Raw genomic sequence first — 25,996 nt, 5'->3', positions numbered from 1 at the left:
TCCTTCCCAATACTTTTATCTCCCTTTGTCTTAAAGTCTCTTTTCTTCAGATTTGCATTTCACTTGACTGGCCCTTTAGTGCGGTGAACAAGCCATTTCCTTTGGCTTGTGGCTAAACTTCTGTTTTCCATTCTCTCTCTCTTGCTCCAAGCTCGGCCACATGTAGCACCAAACTGGCAGCAGGGGGAGAGGCAGCTGGCCAGGTGCTCAGTAACTTGCATAAATACAAGATAGTTGGCTAGCAAGACTTTTGTTTCAGCTGCCCTATTTTCCCCCTTTAGTTTTCCAGACTTGCATCACCCCTGTCTCTCCTTTCCACAAAAGCAGGTTATCTGTTTAGGTCCAGGGCCTATTACATCTCATGCATTTCTGCAGAGCTCCTTTAAACTCATGGAAGGCTGAGCAAAACGCATCTGGCAGTTTACATGAAATGACAGAATTAGGGCCCTATGCTGTAAACTCTTCAAAGTAGAGACCCTTCTAACTAGCATCCAGGAAAGTGCTTTGCCTAGTCCATAAAAAATTGCATGTTGCTATCTTTTGTTATATTCGCTTCTCCTCTTTCTCCTTGCCTCTCCTATGCTCTTCAAGGATTTTCTCAGATTTGAAATGATCCGGAAAGCAAGACCCCTGCATCCTCAAACCTACAGGGCAACAGCAATGGCATGGCTAGCTAGTAGCTGTGACAGTGGGTTTGCATGGGTGGGAGGGAGGGGGAGTATTCCTTTCCCTTCCCCTTTCGCCCAAATCAGTACCCATGGCTGCTGCCCCAATCACACCCCTACCACCCAGTTACACTACTGCTCAAGCTTTTCCCATTTCTGATGGATGTACTCACTCATCTCCTGACAGAGAAGTCTTCAACATTTGCAAAACAACTACAGATTTACATTTCAGAAAAGTCAATGCCTGGCTCAACAAGGAGTGAGGCATCCCACAGCTCAGCCTGAGAATCTGAAGATCTAGTTATTGGCTCCCTTGACAATTGCCCCAAACTCAAGCCCTACACTGCCAAAGAGCTTAGATAAGAAAGTTGATGGCTGCAGTACCAACTAAGGGGCGAGAGAGAACTTGGTAGATATGCCTAGGCAACAGCACCACCTTCTGTCTCTGATCAAGGAGCCAGATCAGTCATGGCAAGGCTTCAACTAGTCTATTTATGGGAGGAATGAGGGCAGGAGACAATCCAAGAGAAGAGTGCATGGGCCAGGGACAGAGAAGAAATCAGATCACACCAATAGCAAAGGAGCTCTCGTTACTCCTAGATTTGACACAGAGGACTTCTATGCACTCTGCTGGGGTATGAATTGGCTGCACTGGGACATTTTGGGGAAGGAAAAGAAGCCCTTTAAGAGAGGAAAAGAAACTGCTAAATAATAAAGGGGAAAAAATTATATCTGTGCAACAGCTGGCATTGCAGATGTTGGCTGGGGGTGGTCATGGCTTCTGGGCATCACAGCCTCAACTGCATCATGTCATTTTGCAAAGCTCCCCATGCTGGTGGATCAGGGATAGAGAAATAGGTCAATCCCACCCCCTGCCGAGACAAGAATTAGAGCAAACCCAAAAAGCAGCCTTACCAGATTAATCTAAAGATACTTACTTGATCTAGTCACAGTCTCATCAGCAGCAGGTTTCAGGGTGGTCTGCTGAACAAGCGAATGCATCCCCAACAAAATCCCATGTTCAGTAGAAAAAAGCAGAGCAATGAAAATCAGGGTATCTATGACAGATTCACCAATGGCATCATGGGGCATTTGCACTAATGCTGCTATTGAAGAGCTGCTCAATTGATGGGGATTCACTCAGAAAAGTGCAACAACACAATTCAGTTCCATGGAAAGATGATCCAGTGAGCAGTGAGGAAGGAGGAGGTTTAAAACTTGCTAACTAACTTGGAACTAGATGATTCTTTGAATCCTGAGTTTCCTTTCCCACAACACACTAAGCACAACAGAATGGATGGAGTCAGAGGGCAAGTATAGATGAGCATACACATGTGGTTTGCAGCTCCACAAAACTGTCTACAACACTGTAAACTGCATGCACCACAAATGCATGTGATCACTACACTGCTGATTTGCAACGTAGCAGGGTTTTTTTGGCACTGGGATCTTCCGATGTCAAAAAACTGTGCCAAAAACAAGAGGTGCGGTATACATAGAAGCACCGTGCACCACCCAAAACCGGAGCCTGATTGGCCACAGACACACTGCAGCTGCTGGCCAGGTTGTGTGTTCCCGGATTGCTGCTGCTGCAGCTCTGGGAGGCCCCCAGGACCTCAGGTAAGACTGCTGGGGCCAGCACAACCCCATGTGCAGGGGTATGTGCTGAGGCAAAAAGCAGTGGCACAAATTTGTGTTGCTGCTTTTTTCCTTGCAGCAACCACATGCCCCTGCTCATGAGGATGTGGCCAGAGGGTGCATCTATGTGAGACACTTTACTATGTACAGTATTAGACTTCTTTAATGTGCACTAAAGCCTCATTGTCTACACGTACATAGTCATTACTGTGCAGTATATTAGTCTAATGCACCATTTTCTTGTATCCTTAGATACAGCTACTAGAAAAATGGTGCATTAACTAATGCACTGCACTGCATGTCTAGACACTGACCAGGAGCAACTTGCTCCTGGTCAACCTAGGCAGCAGGGGGCCACAGGGGGCAGAAAGGTCCTGGCTTGGCTGAATGTTGCCAGACAGCCACATGGAGATCAGGACACATCCCAATCTCCATATAGCTGTCCCAGCTGCCAGCCAGGTCCCAATCTCCATGTGGCTGGGAGGCAGCTGTCTGGCAGCTGGGACAGCTTTCCCAGTCCCATGGAGATTGGGATGGGTCCCAATCTCAATGTGGTTGGCAGGCAGCTGCCTGCCCAGCTGGGTCAGTGCCTCCCCACCCCAGCCCCACTTGGGGCCAGCCTGATCTCTCTTCCCCCTCCCAGCTAGCTCCCCCCACCCTCTGGAGCTCAGGGCTAAGCCGTGCCCCCTGCGAGCCCAGGGATGGCACCTGCGACAGCCTGGAGCTCCCCCTGACTGCTGTAAGGGGAGCACAGCAGGACAGGAGCAGCCCTGGACTGGGCTGATCCTGTTGTGCTCTATTTACTCCCAACAGGGGCACATGTGTATGTGTGCACTGGGGAGCACTTTAATGAGCCTGAATTGTCTGTACAGAAAGTTCAGGCATATTAATTGCACATGGAGACACACCCAGAGTGATTACCAAGCAGATGAGCATAGATTAGCTCACTAGGGACTAAGGTCTTCTCATGTTAACCACATAGAAAACAGGAAAAGGTCTGGTTCCCAACCTTTTTAGACTTAACACTATGGATTTCTCTTTGAAATCTCTGGGTTAATCTTGTGAATCATGTTTGTTCACCTAACAGTACTCACACTGTGTCGCACTCATAAAATGACCTCAAGGCACTTCAGGGTGAGCTCATTTCCTATGCATATCTGCCATCATCTAGGTCCAAGTTGGTTAGCAAGTTTTAAACCCCTTCCTTCCTCACTGCTCACCTGATCAAAGGAACACTTTTCTTTGGAAACAAATTGTGGTGTAACACTTCTGAATTAAACTCCACCAGCTGAGCACCTCCGAAATGGTACCCTGGTTGAAAATCAGTGACCTAAAGATAAGAGGCTCTCTAAAATTAAGAGGATTTTAGAAAAACCCACAAACCAATCATCTCTATCCAGGCATATTTCCCCAGAGCAGAGAAAAGGGTTGATTGTATACAAACTACCAGTATCTCTCTGTCTGAACACTGGCCTCAGCTGACCAAAGCTGAAAATCTCCAAGCCACTCCCTTTTCCCATCAAATTCACACAACTCTGATAACATTTCTGAGCCTCTGCTCTGATTTATTTCTCTTAAACAAAAGATTTGGGGGGTGGTGGAGGAAAAAAGAGCAGCACATTTTTTAAAAACCCTGTTTTGTGCTACATTGGATAAATAAGTAAGCTTTAGAAAACATTGGATTCATTTATTTATATATATATATTTACATACACGCATACATACACACACACACACATTGACCAAATTAGAAATTCAAACTTGCAAGGGGCTATCCCTTCAACCCAATAAAGGGGGGCCCTGTTTCACAGCGAGCAAAAGCACCACAAGTTTTTGTCTAAACTCTACACTACAGCACAGTAAAGAGATACTTTAGTGAGTTCTATACAAAACCAGCTTGGATACTGAAAGCAGTCTACCCCCAGTAGCTCTGTGTAGACCAATTTGGTATCTCTCCCAAATGCTGTAGCATGCAGTGCAGACACACCCAAAACAAACTGCTGCAGTTACACCAGTCTGGGTTATAGGAGGCAAAGAAGGGAAACTAACAAGAGCTGGAGACAAAGACTGAATTTCAACACTGGTGTAACTACAACATCTCACTTCTATACAACTCTCTTCAGTGCCCTTATGGGGTCTCATTATATGTAGTGCTGATTCAGTATAACCCAGAGGCAGGCAAAATGGCAGATCTGGCCTGCGGCCGGATTCCACTTTACAGCAGGCCAACTCTGGAGAGCTCCCCACCCTTCCACGTGCCCTGCCAGCAAGGGCAGCACTAGGGGGAGGCTTGGTGGGGGGTAGACTATAGCCACCCCAAACTCTCTGTGGCCCCCCCATAACCAGCGATACCACAGCTGCTACCCACCCTGCACAGGCGGTGGCAGTTGAGCCTACCCCCCTCCCACCTGCAACACAGCCCCCCCCCATCAGAAAGGGGCTGGCACTGCTGCTGCCTGCCAGTGCTGCTGGGGTTGGTCTCCACAGAAACACTGGCCCCATACTATCACAGCATGGCAGCTGCTGGGATCTCCATGGAAACCAGCCCCAGCCACAAGGGCAGTGGCTGCTGGGAACTGGAGTCCACTGCCGGCTTAATGCAGTCCAAGGGCCGGCGTTTGCCCACCCCGGTATAACTCATGCTTCTGCAGTCCTCACTCTTGCTCATGTCTCTGGTGCTCCAAGCCCTCCTCTGTCCCATAGCGCTTCTTCTGTTTTTTTTCAGATCAGACTGAAATGGGGGATAGTCCAGTTCAATGAACAGTAGAATTTGGAAGGGGGATATCTCTCAACCAAGAAGAGGTCCATGTTCAAACAAGCTAAATAAAAAAAGTGTTCTTAAAAAAATATGCAATAAAAAAAGCCTGTTAAAATTCTGCAGACTTCTGGCAAGGGGAAAACCATTCAGATTTGGTAAGTTAGCCCACAAAATACGCAGGCTATTGAACCTCAGCTGGCAGGAAGCATGCAGTACAGATACCTGTCTAAAAAATTTTAAAAAAGAATTATGGGGTGATGGGGGAAAGAGGCCTATAACATTAAAATAAAGTATTAAGAAGTGGCAAGTGGCCATGAACCAAGCACCCCATTTATGCTACACGGTATGCTTTCAAGATTGTGAATTCCTTCCTGTTAGTGCGGGCAGCCCAAATGAAGAGGGCAGCTGCCATGAACTGCAAAGGAGCTGAGACACAGGCCAGGCAGAAGGACCAGCCAAATTCACCCTTCACGCCATCAGGTAGGGGCAACTTCTGGTGGAGCAGCTCAATTCCAGCTACGTAGCAGCCAACCAAACCCAGCGTGCAGAGACCTGGGGGAAGAAACAGTACAGGACAATCAGCTTACAAGTTACCCTGGCTGATGCTGCTCTGTCAGGGAAAGGAGATGGTGTGTATGTGTAACAGGACCCACCTGCAAGGAAATGAAGAACTCCTGTAGCAATGGCAGGGTATAGGCTGCGACAGGCACAAGCACAAAGCCCTATCAGAGCCCCAAAGCACATCAGGCCTAGACTGACAAAGGGCAGGAGGAACTGCAAACGCCAAAGGTCTGTGAATGTGAGAAAGACACTGACATTTACCAGTATGTCAAAGATGGACTAATGAATGACTCTCTTTACCTATGCTCATCCCATCCCCTTCAGCAGAGGCCTCCAATATTAGCTAAGAGCCAAGGGCTCCTGTGAGAAAAGGGGGGATGACACTTCCTGAATTAATAGCTTTCCTGAAGTAAAGAAATAGAGTTCTTAGCCTCACCTTCAAATCAGGACCAATGCACAGTATAACTACATAATTTGCTAAGATATACAGGTCAAAATAGAATCGTATTTTTCTTTATTCTCTCACTAGTGCTGTGTCTGGAAGTGAAGACGTTCTATCCATGGCCTGTGCATCTCAATTCCCTTAAAACTGTCCCTCATCATCCGCTTCTCTCTCATGCTGATCATTGTCATTCAGACCAGACGGCTTCCAAGACCAGAGCCGGGGAGGAGGAAGGTAGTGACAAAGCCAGCGCAGCAAGTGAGGGGAGTTCAGGACTCTCCAACACATCTACCAAAAAACTCAGCTTCCTGTAGTGGGACTGCAGGAAACCACCATGGGTGGGTGCCTTTTTTGCACCCGGGTGGTAGCAGCTATAGTCATCCATCAAGATGGGTGGCCAAGGTATATGTGTATAGAAGTAACTTGTGTAAGAAGAGCTACTCTGCAACTCTCCTCCCCTCTCCTCCCACAGACATCTCAATTTAAGGGACTTGTTTGCCTTCCAGATTTCTTCCTCTTACCTCCCCCACTGGCACCCCCGAGGGCCCTCTGGGTGGCACACCCAGGCCTAGGCTTAATGAGGACCTTGTAAGGGAACTTCTGGAGGGACTAGATGTATTTAAATCTGCAGGTCCTGATGATCTCCACCCCAGAGTGCTGAAGGAACTAGCAGGGGTCATTGCGGGACCTCCGGCGCAGCTCTACAAGCACTCATGGCGCTTGGGCGATGTGCCAGAGGACTGGAAAAGGGCCAATGTGGTCCCCATCTTCAAAAAAGGGAGGAAGAAGGACCCGTGAGTCTTACCACAGTCCTGGGGAAGCTTTTCGAAAGAATAATCCTGGCACATGTTCAGGAAGGGCCAGCAGGGGAGGTTATGCTCAGGAGCAACCAGCATGGGTTCATTAGGGGCAGGCCTTGTCAAACCAACCTGGTGGCCTTCTATGACCAGGTCACCAAGTCCTTGGATGCAGGTGTCGCAGTGGATATAGTCTTTCTGGACTTCAGGAAGGCCTTCAACACGGTCTCTCACCCCATTCTCAGTAAGAAAGTAGGAGACAGTGGTGTTGATGCCTACACAGTCAGATGGGTCACTAACTGGCTGGTGGGCCGCACCCAGAGGGTGGTGGTAGATGGGTCTTAATCAACCTGGAGGGATGTGGGCAGTGGTGTTCCCCAGGGCTCGGTCCTCAGGCCCGCACTATTCAACATCTTCATCAGTAACTTGGGCAGGGGGGTAGAAAGCACCCTGTTCAAATTCACAGATGACACTAAGAAATGGGGAGAAGTGGGCACGCTAGAAGGAAGGAACAAGCTGCAAGCGGATCTAGGGGTGGGCCGATAAGAACAGGATGGGGTTCAACGCTGACAAGTGCAAGGTACTGCACCTGGGGAGGAAGAACCAGCGGCACACCTACAGGCTGGGGAACTCCCTTCTTGTCAGTGTCAAGACAGAAAAGGATCTTAGAGTCATCACTGATGCCACAATGAACATGGGCCGACAAAGTGGGGACGCGGTCAGGAAGGCCAACCATACCTTGCCGTGCATCCACAGATGTATCTCAACCAGGTCCAAGGAGGTGATCCTCCCCCTCTATGAGACACTGGTCAGGCCGCAGCTGGAGTACTGTGTCCAGTTCTGGGCACCGCACTTCAGGATTTGGCCAATATGGAGGGGGTCCAAAGAAGGGCCACCTGCATGATCAGGGGTCAGCAGGGCAGGCCCTACGAGGAGAGGCTAAGGGACCTGAACCTGTTCAGCCTCCAAAAGAGAAGGCTGAGAGGGGATCTAGTGGCAGTCTACAAACTAGTCAGGGGGGACCAGCAGGTTTTGGGAGAGTCCCTGTTTCCCCGAGCGCTCCTGGGAGTTACAAGAAACAACGGACACAAGCTGGCAGAGGGTAGTTTCAGGCTAGACATTAGAAGGCGCTATTTCACTGTCAGGGAGGCTAGGACCTGGAACCAACTTCCAAAAGAACTGGTGCTGGCTCCTACCCTGGGGATCTTTAAAAAAAGGCTGGACGAACATCTGGCCGGGGTCGTTTGACCCCAGTACTCTTTCCTGCCACAGCAGGGGGTCGGACTAGATGATCTCCTCAGGTCCCTTCCGACCTTACCAACTATGAAACTATGAAAAAGCCTAGGGCTTCCAATGGGACACTCGTGTGTTTGTACACCAATGCCAGGAGCTTGGGGAACAAACAGGAGGAACTGGTCCTCCTGCTAAGCAAGAAAGACTATGATCTCATAGGGATAACAGAGACCTGGTGAAACTCCACCTATGACTGGACCACAGGTATAGATGACTATACGCTGTACAAGAGAGATCATGTAGATAAAAGGGGCGGGGGTGTAGCTCTTTATGTCTAGGAAAGTTACACATCCCTGCAAATTGACACTGGAACCCAGGGAGAATGACTGGAGTCCCTCTGGGGTAAAATACGTGGGGAACATGGCACGGGGGACACCATGGTAGGAGTCTACTACAGACCTCATAACCAGAAACAAGAGCTGGACCAGGAATTTGTTTGGCCACCTATAAGTTTATCAGGGGTGTTCACCAGGACCTAGGGGAACGTTTGTTCACCAGAGCACGCCAAGGGATTACAAGGTCAAACGGTTATAAACTCCTGCAAGACGGTTTCAGGCTGGACATAAGGAAGAACTTCTTTACTGTCTGAGGCCCCAAGGTCTGGAATGGCCTGCCGCCGGAGGTGGTTCAAGCACCTACTTTGAACGCCTTCAAGAGAAACCTGGATGTTTTTCTTACTGGGATCCTATGACCCTACCTGACTTTCTGCCCCTGGCGCAGGGGGCTGGACTCGAACTTCCGAGGTCCCTTCCAGCCCTAATGTTTATGAAATCTATGAAATCTTTTCCTTTCCTTTATCCCACAGATCTACCTGACAGAGGTGAAAAACACTTACAAGTCCGGTTCAAGTCTGTGCCACTATTGTGGTTCCCAGGTTCTATGTACTTTTCCATGAATTGATCAGAGAGGGAAAAACTGATGCACTTTGTGGTCATCTCATTTTCTGGAACAAAAAAGTAGCAACTGCCATTAGTCTATTTATTTTCATTTAACCCCCTCCGACACCATCCCCCATCCCCAGCTTTTCTGGCGTTTCTTTCAATTTGAGGAAATTCTTGTAACTTTAGCCCCTTAAAGACTAGCCACTCCCACCTATCCCATTGGTAGCATTGCTTCCTGGATCAATTCACGTCACACTTTTCCAGCCAATGCAGGTATAGTGGACTCCTCTCCACAGACCTCCAGTCCTCATGCCTTCACAAGCACTATTTCTCCTTCCGGGAAGGATAAACAATCCTGTCTTACTTTGGTCATGAGATGTTTCTATGAGTCACAATCAGTTTATTACTGTATGATGTAATACATAATGTACAGTAATAATGAAAAGTTTCACTGCCAGTCTCCTGCCTAGCTGGTTTCATAATCAGGTATTCAACCACTTCAGGAAGGCTGCTGGGCTGGTGGCAAATGCATCTAATATGTGAGCCGTGACAGCTATTACAATAAGTATCTTGGGCAGAAGAGAAGGCACTGAATTAAAATTAAGTCCATTAAAAATGTTTTTAGAACCAATGGAAAAAGGATATTGTAACACAAAGTGTTCCACAGCAAAAACACAGGCTATTGTATTTTTCAAGAGAGCGTTTCCTCACAGATCACACTAACTCCTTATGGGCAGGCTCCTTCCAACTTCCAAGTATTTAGTTATGCACCTGAATATATTTTTTACTGTATATTGATACATCATTAAAGCATATTGTGAACTCGTTTCATAGGGTGACTTGCAACAGAAATACAAAGAACCTCCATGTACATGCAGGTGAACCTAGAGATCTTTATCATGCTTAATGAAAACAACAGATAAGCATGAGTCTTGATACTTGTTAAACATTCTTAAGACAAGACACCTACATATTGCAACTGCACTTCTCACCACACAGCTCAAAACACCTGGTTAAACATTTCTGGTAAAATAAGCATTCCTTTTTAAAAATGTTCTATTTCTGCTATTCCTATTACAAATTTATGTAAATGGGTCTTAGTTCCCCCCCCAGTGAGACTTTAAGCCCAAGACTGATTTGAAGTTCTTCAAAGAAAAAATGCCTTTGAGGGAAGTTGGCTGCTGTATTTTCAACTAAGATAGTTCATTAAAATAGGATTTGTTGAGAATTTTCCATAGCCAAGTGATGTTTGGAAAAATATATTTATTTTTTTTCTAGAAGGATTGTCATGCCCACCAACTTAAATGCCTACCACACTTCTGCTTTGCTTCTGATTACACTGTTTTCCTCCAAAAACATAAAAAAACACTTTAAAGAAGTGTTGAAATGTATTACCCCCAAACTGAGAGTTCCTTTCAGAAAACAGTACTTTCTATCGCTGTTTAAACTTGCTGTGTCTTTTTTGAGAGAGACAGAGATGCAAGTAAGAGTAGGCAGCTCTTGTTTGCTCACATATGGGCCTAAAAATAGGTACTGGAATGTCTAAAGCTCAGAGCTTTGCCCCAGAAACACAAGCCAACTTGACTGGGTTTTAGTGATTAGGCTTGGGGTGGAAAGAGGTAGGTGCTTCTGTCATGTGATCCTGAAAATATGGAAGCACCTTGAAGTAGCCAACAATAAACACAGGGGTGTGCCCGAACTCCTGCCCCACGCCAAAGATCAGGCACCCAGATTAAGCAGTGCCTTAGGGAAGGGATAAGTGATAGTGTTGCCCACCTTCTGCATAATAGTTAGAGCAGCCACCCAGGAAGTGGAAAATTTGGGTTGTAGGCCCTCCTTAACCTGAGGGATTAAAACCTCCATCTCCTGCTTCCCAGGTAAGTGCCCTAACTACTAGGCTAGACATTAACATGGGTGGAAGCACCCTCCACCTAACTAGGACACTGTGTGGCCAAGAGTGCAAGATTCATGGCCTAGAAAGAACACAGCAAGAGAAATGCAGTTATCACCCATTGATGAGAAAATTTCTAATCTGAACTCCATGCTGTTGACAGGAGATAGATATGCTCCAAGCATGCCTAACAGATCTGGTGCTGAGGAGATTCCCAAGTTCCCAGAGTGACCCATCTGGCTTACAAAAGAGTTTACGTGGGGTTAGATACTAAGCAAGCAAACTGGATTACTTCTGAGCATACACCTTAGCATGGAAGGAGCCTGCCCATGGGGGCCTTGGACTAAAATGGAGGCACTTATTGCGTTTTGGGTTAATCAGGATTGCTCTTTAGAACCTAAATCCCATCAAGGCAACTACAGAGTCCATCCAGATTTGATTCAGAATAGCTTCCTTCCCCTAGTTGGAAAAGAGCCTGATTGTGAACAAGCCCATATTCAAGTTAGTTCAACGTAAGTGGAATCTTGACACACAAAATCGTGGCTCTGTAACACTCATCACAGCTATCAGACTTAACTTCTTGCTTCTTTAAAGATTTAGGATGGCTATATTTAACAACTAGAGAAGTTAGAAATAACTTTTCTGGAGAAACAAGGTTGCATGGATGTGTTCTAAGAAAGTTACCTTTGACTCTAGGCAGGCAGCAAAGGCGGGGAGAGGGGGAAGTGGGGACATGAGAGGTAATGTTCAATGGAGGATGGATTGAGTATACCTGGTGGGCTGTACCAGTGTACGTTTTTGGGCACAGTGATACACCTGCGCCATAATCCAACAGTGCCATTGCATCGGAAAAGTGCATCCGTATACGTCTTCTCATCTGCATCATCGCTGATGAATTCGTCCACAATGATCTTGCCAAGTTCACTGATGTTCTCAGCTGGGTTGTGGTACTCATACCAGAAATCTGTGCCTATTGAAGCTGCCATATAGATGGTGGAGATGAGGCTGAGTACACAAGCAATTACTAGAGCTGTAGCAAAGCGGTTATCCATCATGGTGTCCCAACTGCTGCAAAAGAAAATATGAGAAACACAGAGGACCGGTGAATAATGACTAACTCCTTGGAGACACAACTAAGATTACTGTTCGTGCTGTTCTTGCCTCAGCCCCTGAACAATCTCCCCCAGGATACACTGTAGTCTCTCTTCTTTCCCTTGCTCCACACATTGATAGTGAAGGACCAAGGGATATGTTTGCATCACTAGGCATCAAACAATCTGATGCAAGGCCTAGGAGTTTGAAGCAAGCAAATCTCCATTCTCCCACCCAGCACACTTGTCCAACCCAGACCAAGCCCTGATTATAGATTTCATAGACATTAGGGCTGGAAGGGACCTCGGAAGATCATTGAGTCCAGCCCCCTGCCCAAGGGCGGGAAGTCAGCTGGGGTCATAGGATCCCAGCAAGACAAGCATCTAGTTTCATCTTGAAGGTGTTCAATGAAGGCACTTGAACCACCTCTGGTGGCAGGCTGTTCCAGACCTTGGGGGCTCGGACAGTAAAGAATTTCTTCCTTATGTCCAGCCTGAAACGATCTTGAAGTAGTTTGTGACCATTCGACCTCGTCATCCCTTGGGGCGCTCTGGTGAACAAACGTTCCCCCAGATACTGGTGGTCACCCCTGATAAACTTGTAGGTGGCCATCAGATCACCCCTGAGCCTGCGCTTTTCCAGGCTAAAGAGCCCCAGGGCTCTCAGCCTGTCATCATAGGGTCTGCTTCCCGGACCTCTGATCATGCACGTGGCTCTTCTCTGGACTCTCTCAAGCTTCTCCACATCCTTTTTGAATTGTGGAGCCCAAAACTGGACACAGTACTCCAGCTGCGGCCTCACTAAGGCCGAGTACAGGGGGAGAATGACGTCCCGGGATTTGCTTGAGAAGCATCTATGGATGCAAGCCAGCGTTTTGGTCGCTTTACTAGCTGCAGCATCGCATTGCAGGCTCATGTTCATCTTGTGGTCAATGATGACTCCCAAGTCTCTTTCTTCCATAGTGCTAGCCAACATAGCACTGCCAAGCCTATAAGGATGCTGCGGGTTTTTTTTCCCAAGGTGGAGAACCTTGCATTTATCGGCATTGAACACCATCAGATTCTCGTCCGCCCACTTGCTGAGCCTGTCCAGGTCAGCCTGGATCACCCACCTGTCTTCTGGTGTGGATGCTTTGCCCCAAAGTTTGGTGTCATCGGCGAACTTGGCCAGTCCGCTTCTGACTCCAGTGTCCACATCATTAATGAAGATGTTGAACAGTATGGGTTCAAGGACAGACCCTTGGGGGACCCCACTGGTCACCGGACACCACGATGAGTGACTTCCATCAATTACTACCCTCTGGGTCTGACCCCGGAGCCAATTTTCCAGCCAGTGGATCATGGAGGACCCAAGGCGACAATTGGCCAGTTTCTCCAAGAGGCGGTCATGGGACACCAGATCGAAGGATTTTTTGAAGTCAAGATATATGACATCAATCTCTTCTCCCCTGTCCAGGTGATAGGTCACCTGGTCGTAGAAGGAAATGAGATTGGTCAAGCAAGACCTACCCGCAACAAACCCATGCTGGCTATCCCTTAAGATGTTGACGTCGGCCAGTCCATTACGGATGGCCTCTTTAATAAACTTTTCTAAGATCTTCCCCGGGATAGAAGTCAGGCTGATGGGCCTATAGTTAGCCGGATCCACTTTCCTCCCTTTCTTGAAGATAGGCACCACATTGGCCTTCTTCCAGTCTTCGGGCACTACACCAGAGCCCCAAGAGTTTTCAAAGATCCGCGCTAGAGGCTGGGCTATGATGCTCGCCAGCTCCTTGAGTACCCTGGGGTGAAGATTGTCAGGGCCGGCTGACTTGAAGGTATCCAGCTTCTCAAGACGTTCCTTCAGAAAGTCAGCATTAATGGAGGGCAGGGGATCACCTTCACCCGGACTTCCTGGCCCTGTAGCGGGCATGGGCGTCCTGTGGGGCTGATGAAAGACTGACGCAAAGTACCCATTTAATAGGTTGGCTTTTTCCTGGGCATCAGTTGTCAGTTGCCCCATCTGGTTCAGCAGGGGTCCAACGTTGTCCCTGCTTTTCCTCCGGCTCCCCACATATCTGAAAAAGGACTTTTTATTGTCCTTGATGCTCAAAGCTAGCTGGAGTTCAGTTGCAGCCTTGGCTTTCCTGGTCAGCTCCCTACAGGACCGGACCAGTGCAGAATAATCCTCCTTGGAGGTGACTCCCATCCTCCATCCTTTGTAGGCCTTTCTTTTTAGCCTCAGGAGGTCTGCCAGGTCCCTGGAGAGCCAGGGGGGCTGCTGTGCCCTCTTGCTGCCTTTCCTCCGAGATGGATTACTCAACATCTACACTGCTATTCACATTTGGTGCCAGCATTTGTGGGAGCATGGCCCAGGTTTCTGAGCAGCACAGGTTGCACAATCCTTTTAGCAATTGGCCTGGAGTGTACAGTGGGACAATTTTTTTCTTTCCATAACAATCCTGAGTGTAGAAGTTATTTTAGCCTACTGTTATATGCAGTGTGGTCAGTTCTGCACATCTGATGTGCATTCATCCTACCCGCACTACAATGCAGGAAGTGCAGGCTAGGTGCACAACAACAGGGTTCTGAGGAGGCCTGGTATTTACATGTTTAGAGAAGCTGCAATCTTACCCCTCTCAATGACCTGGCCTACCACTGGGGTGCAGGTACCCACTGCAACTCTGGAGGACCTCCTTTTCAGTTCCAAACATAGTTCATGAAGCCTGATGCAGACAAGTGGCTGCACCGAACTTTTAATTATGCTCTCAGCAGTTACAGAATAGTGGTCAAACATACAGTTAGAAGGCCGAAGGCAAGATAGTGCTGCTTTCAAAAATACTTGAACATCATGAACATTGTACAAATGACTGCCAGCTGCAACCTGTACAACATGCAGGTAGAAGCAAGTGTCTCCTCTGGAATGGAGCATGGGCAGTGCTTGAACTGGTTGAAAAGTCAATCAATTAGAAACACCTTTGGAAGCAATACTAGACCCAGTGTCAAGGGAACCAAAAGTTAGAGAGGCCATGTGTATTCATGCCCGTACCACACAGGGTGTTTCTAATGAGCAATAGATTGCCAATGTATGTACAGTTTTATAGATATCAAAATGCTGTGAAATTTCACAATCATGTAGATAGCAGGGTAGATTTTCACCTTAAAGACTTACTAAATCAGAGTCTATAAGATGCAAATGTACCCTGACTTCAGGATAACTACTTTTCTCATGTCATACTCTCATAAAGTGCCTGGTCTACCATTTTGTTTAAACTTCTTGGCAAGGAGACTACTAATGCATACAGATTATTTTGTGCCAAATAAAATATCAGTTTAAATTAACCTTGTGCCTGCTAGTCTGGGGGCAGGAGGTGCCATTTTATTGGTTTGCACAGACTGTTTGCTCTTTTTCCTAATACTTCAGAGAGACCTTTCAACACTGAGGCAGCTTGCCATTTTCTCTGAAAGGAGAGGAGAACAATGGCTGAACACACACAGAACACAAATCTATACAAGGCAAAACTTCACAACGCAATCAGCTCTCAGCAGATGAGCAAACTGTGTTTTAACTATGAAACAAGGTGCAACCTGGAAACTTGGGGTACAAATTAAAAGTACAATAATACACAATATCCAAGTAAGCTGCAAGGGTGCCAGTAGCTGCTGCTGACAGAACCCCTTGTATTTTGTTTTCCTTTCCTGCTTCCTGTACACATGGAAAGCTACTATACAAGGGTCAAGCAAGAAGGGACTGTTTGCTCTCCCCACCACCCCACAGTCAGCTTGGGCTATTCAATTCTTAAAGAACAGAAATGATCCCACCTTCAGAATGGTGTGGATATTATAGCAGAGTCCTGGAAAGGGGAGCAGAACTGCAGCAAACCACAGTTCCTTGTGTCCAAACTCATTTGGAGAGGGACTTGCAATACAAGAGGCCTATGTATTTCTGCTGGAAATGAAAAAGGAGTGGCAGGGGCTTTTGCTGGTTGGTCCTGGACTGGAATGCTGCAGAGCTGCATGTCTGCATGGGGGCTGGCAGGCTTTTGGGATCTGTTCAGTACCATTACAAGCAGGTACTCCAAGTTCCTGGTTCTGCCTCTTTTCCCTAGTCACTTATTCCATGAATACACTTCTCTCTCTCCAAGTTTCTCTGTCCCTGTTCTTTCTGTGCCTATAGCAGCTCCATGCCAATATCATGCATAGATCATGTTTTCTGGTCCCTGTAGCAAACTCCACATGCTCAGGTTCCTGGGCAGGATAACAGACCCTTCGCACCTTGAAGTGTTTTCAGAGAAAAAGTTCTCTTAAAAAAAAAGAACTCCCTCCATGTTACTTCTTTATAAGGCGTTCACTGTTAGTTGCTTTTATAAATTTGGTATGCCGTTCTCTTTCATCTGTAAACTTTCCTGCCCAGACTTCACAGATGAACAGTTAGCAAGACAACCCCCTTCTCCCCCTCAACACACATATTTTCATGAAGTATTTTTAAAAAAGAGTTCATTAATTCAAAGGGACATCACATTGCTTATCCATGATATAGTTAGTTCCCTGTGGGACTGTTTCTTTGGAAAGAGACTTGCAAGGATAGAACTGACTTCGGGTGACTTAGTACTGACAGATATGGTCAACGGAGGTAACTGTATAGCTTGCAGGTTAACAGTCAAATCCATTTCTACAAATTTCTTTGCAGCATACTCTATGAACTGTGTGTACTTTTAGAAATGAGAGTAATGCACTAGAAAGACAAGATCTTTGGGGAGCTGTTATATATGATCAAAGATGTGTGGCCAAGTACACTGCTTAAACCCTGCCCCCCCAAAAAAACTCCATCAATAAAACAAGACTACAAATCATTTAGCATGTGGCCTGTGAGTTTCATTCTCCCATCCTTGACTTGGCAGCCATTGTGGATACAAGGGAAGGAAAGAAGAGTAAGGTGTTGAGTAAACTCTTTACATTGCTTGTCCTTAACAGAAGCTGATCACACCCCAGAGAGCTCCCAAATCCTTACTAATCATGAGAGTATATGAAAATCCCTACACCCTGAAGCAACGAACATGGTAGGCAGCACTTGTAAGGCATAAGCTCTGGTTACTCTGCTGCTACTTCAGTTTCCAGCTACACTAGGTCTCAGAGTATTCTCACAGAATGACCAAGGGAATAAATTTACATAGCAGGCTGTTCTGGTTTGGCCATGGGGTGGAGTGCTATCATCAGTTGTAACCTGGGCACCCTCTGCTTCTTCCTCACTCCTCTCTCCCTCTCCCAACCCTGCCCAATACTACCAAGCAAGAATGGAATCATCAGTGAATCTGGTGCTTTGACAACTTCTGAACACCTGCCTGAACTCTGCAACCATGTGTAGGGGCCAAAATGGAGGCATTACTGGACCTCTGACTTTCAGTAACAGAATTGCCACCTGAATCTGTATATGCCCAGTTCAACCAACTGGTTCAGAATTGTGCTCTAATTGCACAATATTGCTCTAAGCAATATCACACTTGCAGTGATCCCTCCAGATATTCAGCAAAAACATATATAGGCTCCTCTGGCCAACTAACTGCACATGAAAGTATATCCTTAGACTGGGAAAACTGGGGTTTGCTGGCAAGCTCCAAATGGTACGACTGTGAGGGAAAGTCTGAGGAAAATGAGACGTTAAACACTGAGGAGAGAGTTAAAAAGTACCATCCAGCTTCAAGGAAGTAAAAAGTGAAGGGAAAGGTATGCAGAAGTGTCAGGAACACAAGAAGAAAGAACGATGGGAACATCAGCATTCAAGTGCCGTGTCACACAGCTACTTGTAAAGTGGCTGGGGAGAGAGGTTATGAGTAGTTGTGGCAGGGAGATACCAAGGAACCTAAGTGCTCAGGCTGTATGTGAATACAGAAAACAAGTAAAGAGACTTTCAGTGGGAAGTGCAGGATGGGAAACCCATATACAGATTCACAGAAGTTTGGGGCTGGAAGGGACTTCGTGAGATCACTGGGTCCAGCCCCCCTGTTCTGGGCAGGAAAGACTGCTGGGGTCAAATAACCCCGGCGAAGTGTGCGCCCACTCTCCTTTTGAAGATTTCCAGGGTAGGTGCCTGCACCACCCCCACTGGGAGTCTATTCTACAGTCTGGTCACATGAATTGTGAAGAAGTTTTTCCTTATATTCAGTCTGAAACTTTCTTCTAGGAGTTTATGACCATTGCTCCTGGTTTTCCCCTGAGGCGCTTTGGAGAATGGTTGTTCACCTACCCCTGATGCTCTCCCCTGATATATTTGCAAGCTGCCACCAACGCCTCCTCCGCCTCTGAAGTCTTCTCTTTTCTAGGCTGAACAGTTCCATATCTGTCAGCCTTTCTTTGTATGGCTTGCTCTTCAGGCCTCTAATCATACGAATGGCATACACATACTTTGCAGTTCATACCAACCCATCCTGCCCCCTGAAGCCTCAGCTGATTATAAAGGAACAAAAGATTAAAATGAATGTTCAACCAGAGTCCCTTCTGCCATAGAGACTAACACACAGACCCTTACATTGCCTCATCCTCATTTGCCACAAGTATCCACCCACACTCATTTACACCAAGTGCTTTCATCTATCTAAAATACAATCATGCTTTCAGCCCCAGGCAGAACTAGGCAGGACCAAGAAGCAGCTATCAGAAAGCAAGAGCACAAATAGTACAATGTATACTTTTCAATGCTTATGCCATACAAAGGCTTATAGAAAGTGTAAGTTTTGTGCAAATCTTTTAAGATGAGATTTAAATACAAATGACTCTGACACTAGGAAGGGCAGAGGGAATTATAAAGATTAATATTAAACAATAGGGAATCATGCTTTTTTGGCTTTGTCAAAGATTTCAAATTGCTCTACAAAACAAGGCATGTTTATACAAAGTCACGTCATGTACGGTATGAGCTGTGGGAAACAAGTTATGAAGAAGCTTACTCTACAGAGCACAGAAGAACAGATGCTTAACTTTAGGAGGACCTGGGCACCAAAGCAGAAATGCGTGACAAAATATTTGGTTTTTAAAGTGCAGTTTTTAAAAGTAAGGGAAGCAGATTGACCTATGTGGACCATAACTGTCAGGAGAAGAGTGAAAGGAGAAAGGAAAATTAAAAAAAGAGGGTGGAAAGCCACTGGTGTTTAAAAAGGGGAAGTTATGGTCAGACTAAGAAAGGAAAGTTATTTTAAAAATATCATTTTAGGAGTACTGGATAATAGGAGAGACTGAGGTTTGTGAGAACATGCACACAATACAAGCCAAGTATTAACAGCTTCATGTACTACTTGAGTGGGACCAGCAGCATGACCTAACAATGAAGAGTTTTAGAACCATCTAGCCAGAATTTACACATTCTTCCTAGCTGAAAATTCCTTGTAATACCGAGGGAAAAAATGCTTTGTTACTTATGACATCTACTCAGGGCATTGGTTTTATACCCATTGACAGACTACTCTAGCCAACATCAGGGAAGGCTTGTGCTTCCCTACACTGCGCCTCCTGGTACTAATGCCCTGGAGGGTAGCTCTCAGAAAAAAATGAAAAGCAGCCAATACTATGGAAGAACCCAGGTTAGCACAGAGCCTCATTGCTTAATTGTCTCGTTTCTTCTAGTGCACAATGACAAGTAACTCTTATACTGACTGCAGTGATTCATTAGTCATTTTGGAAAAGGAGGAACACCATGAGATTCCTGTATTCACTCTCTTTTCCTCCAGCTGTTACAATGGGGTGGATTCTTCATCTATCTCAGGGGTGGGCAATTATTTGGACCCAGGGGCCACATAGGGAGTTCTCATGGGTTCTTGTGGGCTGGGTCAGCACCTTCCATCCCGCCCCCCCAACAACTCACCAAAACTCCCTACATGGCATGGGGCCACGGGCTGGAAGGGAGCGCTGGTCAGAAGCAAGACAGGCAGGCGAGGCCAGGATCATGGGGTGGGGTGTGTGGGGTCAGCCCTTGCCCTGTGGGTGGGGGGGCACTGCCTGGGTGCTAGGTCCTAGGAGCCAGCTGGGAATGAGGGGTAGGAGGAAGGGGCAGCGGACACATGTAGCACAGCTTGCCCAGGTGGTGTGATCTGCAGCTACCCCTGCAGAGCTCCACATGGAGCTGAACCCTACCTGGGGCACCTGGCACCATGCTCCAGCCTGCATCCGCCAGCATGTGCAGCTTACTGGTGGGGCTGCATGTGGCTACTGCTGAGCTCCTCTAGCCTCCAGCAGCAGCTCCTCTTCCTGGTATATCACTTTGGGCAGGGAGGAAGCTTCACCCAGGCAGCTCCTGCCCCAGCGCACAAATCTGCAGAAGGCAGCTGGGAGCTGGAGCCAAAGCCCCATGCACTGGGGCAGGAGCCACCTTCCATGAAGCTCCTGGGTAACTTCTACCCACTCAGCTGCCCACACTGGGAAAGTGGAGTGGGTACAAGGCAGCTGGAGCTGCCTAGCTGAAGCATCTTCCTGGCCCAGAGTGGCACAGCAGGTGCAGGAGTCGCCGCTACAGGCGAGGGGAGCCAAACAGCAGCTGCATCAGGAGCAGCCCTTCTGGTAAGCTATGTGTGCTGGCTAGGGCTGAGCTGGTGGGCACTGGCTGCAGCACGGTGCAGGTTGCCCTGGGTGGGTCTGGACCCTATGTGAAGCGCCACAGGGACAGCCATGGGCCCGATCCAATGAACTGGTGGATGAATCTAGCCCACACGCCATATTTTGCCCACCTGTGCTCTAGATGAAGGTGAGAACAGGACCACTGTTCCTCATACTCAGAGGGGAGGTTGGCAACAAGTAACATGAAATTTTCTTTACCTTCAAAGCACAAGTAGTTGTTCCACAGTGCACTCTGCTCCAATGATCCCAGGGCACTTCAGGGGCAGATATTTTTTTGCTTATTGCAGCAAGCATAAAAACATGAAGTACAAGCTTCCTGTCTCAACTACAGGTTCCATTCATTCAGCTTTCTCTTAAGCACCATCAGTTCGTGAAAAGTGATCTACATACAAGGACATAAATCAGACAGTTTAAGCCAGAAAGGCCCAAAACATTTTTAGACCAATGTCAACCTTCCAGACTTTTTGTGGGCAATACCTCCCTCTCTTAAGAGTGGGGGCTTCCCTACCACATCCCTGCCACACACACACAGACCAGAGTGGTGGTCTCTCAACCTGTACCAAATGGTCTTCCCTTGGCTCACCCTTTTACGACAGCTGCCTTCTCACATTCTAGGGACATGCCTGATGCATTAGGTCATGTGGCAAGGAAAATACCACACTACATTGCTGAGCCTGAGGGGTATACCAGTGAGTGAGGCACACAGCAACCTGCAGACCACTTAACATGACATCAGGGACCATCAGTGGTCTGCTCAGTACAGTTGGGGAAAGCACTAGTTTAAGCCCTACATTTAGCTGTTTAAAACAGCTTTTAAAAAGGGTCACATTACAAAAAATCAGTGAAAACACATAAACGCAAGCTTGCAGGCCAAGTCTGAACTTTGAGCCAAGTGAAATGGAGCAGTCTGGTCCCCCTGACCAGGACATGGACCCCATAAGAGGGGCAGGAGAACAGGAATCAGTTCTGTTTCCCAAATCCCAACCCCTGTGACAGTTGCTCAGATGGACAGCTGGTCACATAAGGAAACAATTTGTTTTGTTAAAACAAAGAGATAGGGAGAAGGGTTTCTAACTCCTCCTTTCCTACATGCTCAGTAGTTAAGGACGGTGTGACTACGTGTGCGTGTCTGTCGGTCACTGTCTGTCTGCATGCACCTCTGCATATGTGTGCGCGCATCCATTTCTGTGCGTCCGTCTGTGTGTGTGTGTGTGTGTGTGTACATCTGTCCATCTCTGTGCGTCTGTTTGTCCATCTCTCTGCCTGTCTCTGTGTGGATGTCTGCCTGTTTGTCTGTCTCTGTCAGTATGTACATGTGTGTCTGTTTGTCCATCTGTGGGTATGTCTGTCTGTCTCAGCGTGTCCGTCTGTTCAGCTGTCTGTCCATCTGTGTGGGTGTCAGTCTGTCTGTTTGTCCGTCTCCGTGTGTCCATCCGTATGTGTCTCTCTCTCGGTCTGTCTGTCCATCTGTCTGTCTGTGTGTCCATCCATCTGTCTCTGTCCATTTCTGTATCTACCTGTCCATCTGTCTCTCTGTCCGTCTGTGTGCGTGTCCATCTCTCTGACCCCCCGCCCGTGTGTCAGTATGTCCATCTATGTGGGTGTCAGTCTGTCTGTTTGTCCGTCTCCGTCCGTATGTGTGTCTCTCTGTCTGTCCATCTGTCTGTGTGTCCATCCATCTGTCTCTCTGTCCATTTCTGTGTCTATCTGCCCATCTGTCTCTCTGTCCGTCTCTGTCTATCCGTGTGTCCATCCGTCTCTCTGTCCACCTGTGTCTCTCTGTCCCTGTCCGTGTGTGTGTCCATCTCTCTGACCCTCTGTCCGTGTGTCAGTATGTCCATCTGTGCCCGTCTGTCATGGGGTGACATGCAAGGACACAGCCCCGTACCTATCCCGATGTGCAGGCCGGGGGGGGGGCGGGGCGAAGAGGGGACAAGCACGCGCCCCCTCCCATGACAACCGCCCGCACTGGGAGGACGCCGCAACGCCCCTCTCCCGCCCCTCCCTCTGGCCACACCCCCTCTGCCTCCTCCAGCCCCCACTCGAGCCGCTGAACCGCCCGCGCCCACCTGCCGCCGCTCTCCGGCTCGCTCCCCCGGCTCCGCAACGCCGCTTCCGCCTCGCGCCCCCCACCCAGCCGGTGCACTGCCAGCGGCCCGGACACGCTCATCCGCCCCCCGCCGCGCGGCGCCCTGGGAGTTGTAGTCCCCGCCCCGCCTTGGGGCTCTAGGAAGCCGGCTGGTCGGTCGGCCGGCCGCGGCGCAAGGCACGCCGGGAGCTGTAGTTCGCTCCCCTGGGAAGGGGGAGGGTGTGGCGTGCGCGCTGAGCATCACGGGAGCTCTCTATTGCTATCCCCATCGTCTTCCCCAAGGGTTGCAGGCGATGGGCATGCTGGGACTTGTAGTCCATCCCTGCGTGGGCTGGAGCATGTTGTGCAGCAGCATTGTGAGCCCAGATCTAGTGCAACCTCTGTCAGGGACCAGGCCTAGCCCCTCTGCATCCGCCCGGCTTGCTCCATCCCTCAGGGCCACCCTTCTGCAACCCTGTAGCTCCGCCAGCCACATTCCTTTAACAGGGAAATGGCCACATTGGGCGGAAACCACTGACATAAATAAATATGGTTCTTTTTAAAAAAGGCTTTCTTTTTTAGGTTGAGCGTGGGTTGTGTTTTCATGCTTCCCCTCTGCCAGCAACAGGGCTGCCATTTTGCTGTGAAGGAAAGTGGTGGCTGTCCCATGTCCAAACAGGCTGGAGGGATTGAGACAAGCACTGAATGTATTCATAACCAGTGTTGCTAACTCTCATGATTTTTGGCATTGTTCTTAAAGTGTATGCTTTGGGAATGTGACTTAGCTCTCTCTCTCTCTCTCTCTCTCTCTCTCTCTCTATATAGAGAGAGAGAGAGAGAGAGAGACTTTAAGAATAATGCCAGAAGTCATGAGAGTTGGCAACACTACTGATAAGTCAACTTAAAAGTGGAAAACTGGGCAGCAATGACTCTCTCTCTCTCTCTCTCTCTCTTTCTCTCTCTCGTTCTCTCTGAGGAAGGCCAAAGCTGTTGAGATCTGTTCTGACTAAACACCACCACTCCCAGTCTTGGTTTTACAAAACCCAAACCATACTGACAAGACCTTGCCAAATGTGAAGTAGAACAGCTATCCTGGTTTGTCACATCTGTGGGGATTTTTGTAGGATCATTCCACCTACCTCCATTTCTTGGCCATCTGAGGTGTTGTATTTAATATCTTGCTTTTCCTGATGAGTTTGATTGATGTCCCCATGCATCCATCTGCACGATAATAAAGGAAACTTACTTTTAAATCCTATATTGCTGGTATCTCACCCCACTTAAAGTTAAATGCATTTATGATATAGGAGCAGCCACGTGTTGGAGGGAGCACAGAAGCTTACTCTAAGGAGCATCTGGGCACCAAAGCAGAAATGCCTCACAAAATATTTGTTTTTTTCAAATGTGGTTTTTAAAAGTAAGGAAAGCAGATTGACCTATGCCAGTTATAACTGTCAAGAAAGGAGTGAATGAATACAGGAAAAATAAAAAAAGAGGGTGGAAAGCCACCAGTTTTAAAAAGGGGGAAGCTGTAGTCAGACTAAGAAAGGGAAAATTATTTTTAAAATGTCATTTTTTAATGGGAAGATTCTACCACGTGTAGTGGACAAGTCCCAGAATTAAACTGTTTTGGAAGAAGGTTGGAGACATGGTGAGGGAAATAACAGTATGCCAATCATCAGATAACCCTCTAGTGTTCCCACTGAGCCTTACTGAGCACTCAGCAACATATAAGTGTCAGAGGGATTTGATTGCTCATCTTTTAGTGGCTGCAAGAATCACAACTGCAGAAGCCTGGAACAGAAGTGACCTCCTAACAAGAACAAGAAGGGTTTCTACAAGTATGTCGGTAGCAAGAGGAGGACCGGGGAAGTGTGGGTCCCTTACTGAATGGGGGAGGCAACCTTATGACAGAGGATGCAGAAAAGGCTGATGTGCTCAATGCCTTTTTTACCTCAGTCTTCACAGGCAAGGTCAGCTCCCAGAATGATGATGGGTGATCACTCATGAATGAGTAAGATTGTCTTCCAAGGATCTTAATAGTGAGTCCACAGGTGGCTCCATAGCCCAATTCTAGATCCACATGTCTTGTGGCAGTGAGGACCGGTGTTTCCAGGAGGGATGGGCACTGTGTTGCTGCGTTGGATGTTCTGATGTTCTTTTTGTCTGTTCCTCTTTTCATCTTCTGCCTGTCGACAAGCTGTTTCAAAGTGTTGATGTCCCTCCCAAAGAGTCTTCCTCCATTTTGGTCCGTTTTGAGCAAGGGTCTCCCAAGTGTTGATGCCGATGTTACACCTCTTCATGTTTGCCATCAGGGTGTCTTTGAAGCGCTTTCTTTGCCCTCCACTACTTTGCTGACCTTCTTTCAACTGTAAGAAAAAGATTCTCTTTGGAAGGCGGGAGTCAGGCATATGAACAACATGACCTGTCCAGCAAAGTTGGTTTTGGATGATCATGGCTTCAATGCTGTTGGAATTTGCTCAGCCAAGACACTGATGTTTGTGTGTCTATCCTCCCAGGTAATCCAAAGGACCTTGTGAAGGCACCGTTGATGGTACTTTTCCAAGCTCTTGAGATGTCTTCTGTATGTGGTCCAAGTTTCCAAGCCATACAGCAGAGTTGGAATGACAATGGCTTGATAAACCAAGAGCTTCATTTCACCAAGGATGTTATTTTTTAAGAAGACTCTCTTACTCAGACGTCCAAAGGCTGTGCTCACACATTTCAAGCATTGTTGTATTTCCATGTTGATGTCTACCTTTAATGAAAGATGGCTTCCAAGATAGGTGAAGTGATCCACGTTGTCCAGCAATTCCCCGTTGATTTGAACAGAGGGGGAGTTTGTTTCTCCATTTGGAGCAGGTTGGTAAAGGACTTGCTTTTTCCAAATGTTTAGAGTTAGGCTAATACTCTCGTAGACTTCTGAGAATACATTAGGAATGGCTTGGAGGTCCGTTTCAGATTGAGCAATGACAGCATTGTCATCCACATACTGGAGCTCCATTATGAATGTTGTCGTGGTCTTCATTTTGGACTTGAGTCTGTTGAGGTTGAAGAGTCTTCCATCCATGTTATACACAATTTCAATTCCAAGTGGGAGCTTTCTGTCGACAAGGTGCATTATGGTGGAAATGAAGATGGAAAACAAAGTTGGAGCAACGTACAACCATGCTTCACTCCAGTTTTCACCTCAAATGGTTCTGTTTGCTTTCCACTGCTGAGAACCCTTGCTGACATGTTGTCGTGGAGAAGTCTCAGAATGCTGATGAACTTGTTTGAGCAGTCAATTTTGGACAGGATTTTCCATAGGGCTTTGCGATTTATGGAA

General features: G+C 47.4%; 1 protein-coding gene across 3 annotated transcripts; it reads right to left on the bottom strand.

Annotated features, from left to right (window-relative positions):
• Window positions 1-3,975: 3,975 nt before the first annotated feature.
• Window positions 3,976-22,777, bottom strand: CLDND1 (claudin domain containing 1). 3 transcript variants are annotated; one of them, XM_006275095.4, is made up of 6 exons: window positions 22,670-22,777; window positions 20,799-20,982; window positions 11,699-11,994; window positions 8,990-9,097; window positions 5,715-5,852; window positions 3,976-5,613 (listed from the first exon to the last, which is right to left on the bottom strand). In XM_006275095.4, exons 3-6 carry the CDS (start codon window positions 11,979-11,981, stop codon window positions 5,393-5,395), a joined length of 750 nt encoding a protein of 249 aa, XP_006275157.1. In that variant the 5' UTR covers window positions 11,982-11,994; window positions 20,799-20,982; window positions 22,670-22,777; the 3' UTR covers window positions 3,976-5,392. The 3 variants fall into 3 exon arrangements, with proteins under 3 accessions (XP_006275157.1, XP_019332056.1, XP_059576447.1); XM_019476511.2 differs by having other exon boundaries at window positions 11,699-11,991; XM_059720464.1 differs by lacking the exon at window positions 11,699-11,994.
• Window positions 22,778-25,996: the final 3,219 nt, after the last annotated feature.

Source organism: Alligator mississippiensis, chromosome 1, assembly GCF_030867095.1.
Source record: "Alligator mississippiensis isolate rAllMis1 chromosome 1, rAllMis1, whole genome shotgun sequence".
Lineage (NCBI taxonomy): Eukaryota > Metazoa > Chordata > Crocodylia > Alligatoridae > Alligator > Alligator mississippiensis.
This window is presented reverse-complemented; position numbering and strand designations above follow the sequence as displayed.

Bases quoted from the DNA above. Each gene is read 5' to 3' on its own strand.
- CLDND1 (XM_006275095.4), bottom strand. From the start codon at position 11,981: ATGATGGATAACCGCTTTGCTACAGCTCTAGTAATTGCTTGTGTACTC. The intron at 5,853-8,989 runs GTAAGTGTTTTT...TCACATTCACAG, and splicing joins CACAGACTTGAACCGGACTT to ACCTTTGGCGTTTGCAGTTC. The intron at 5,614-5,714 runs GTGGGTCCTGTT...TTCTTCCCCCAG, and splicing joins AGTTCTTCATTTCCTTGCAG to GTCTCTGCACGCTGGGTTTG.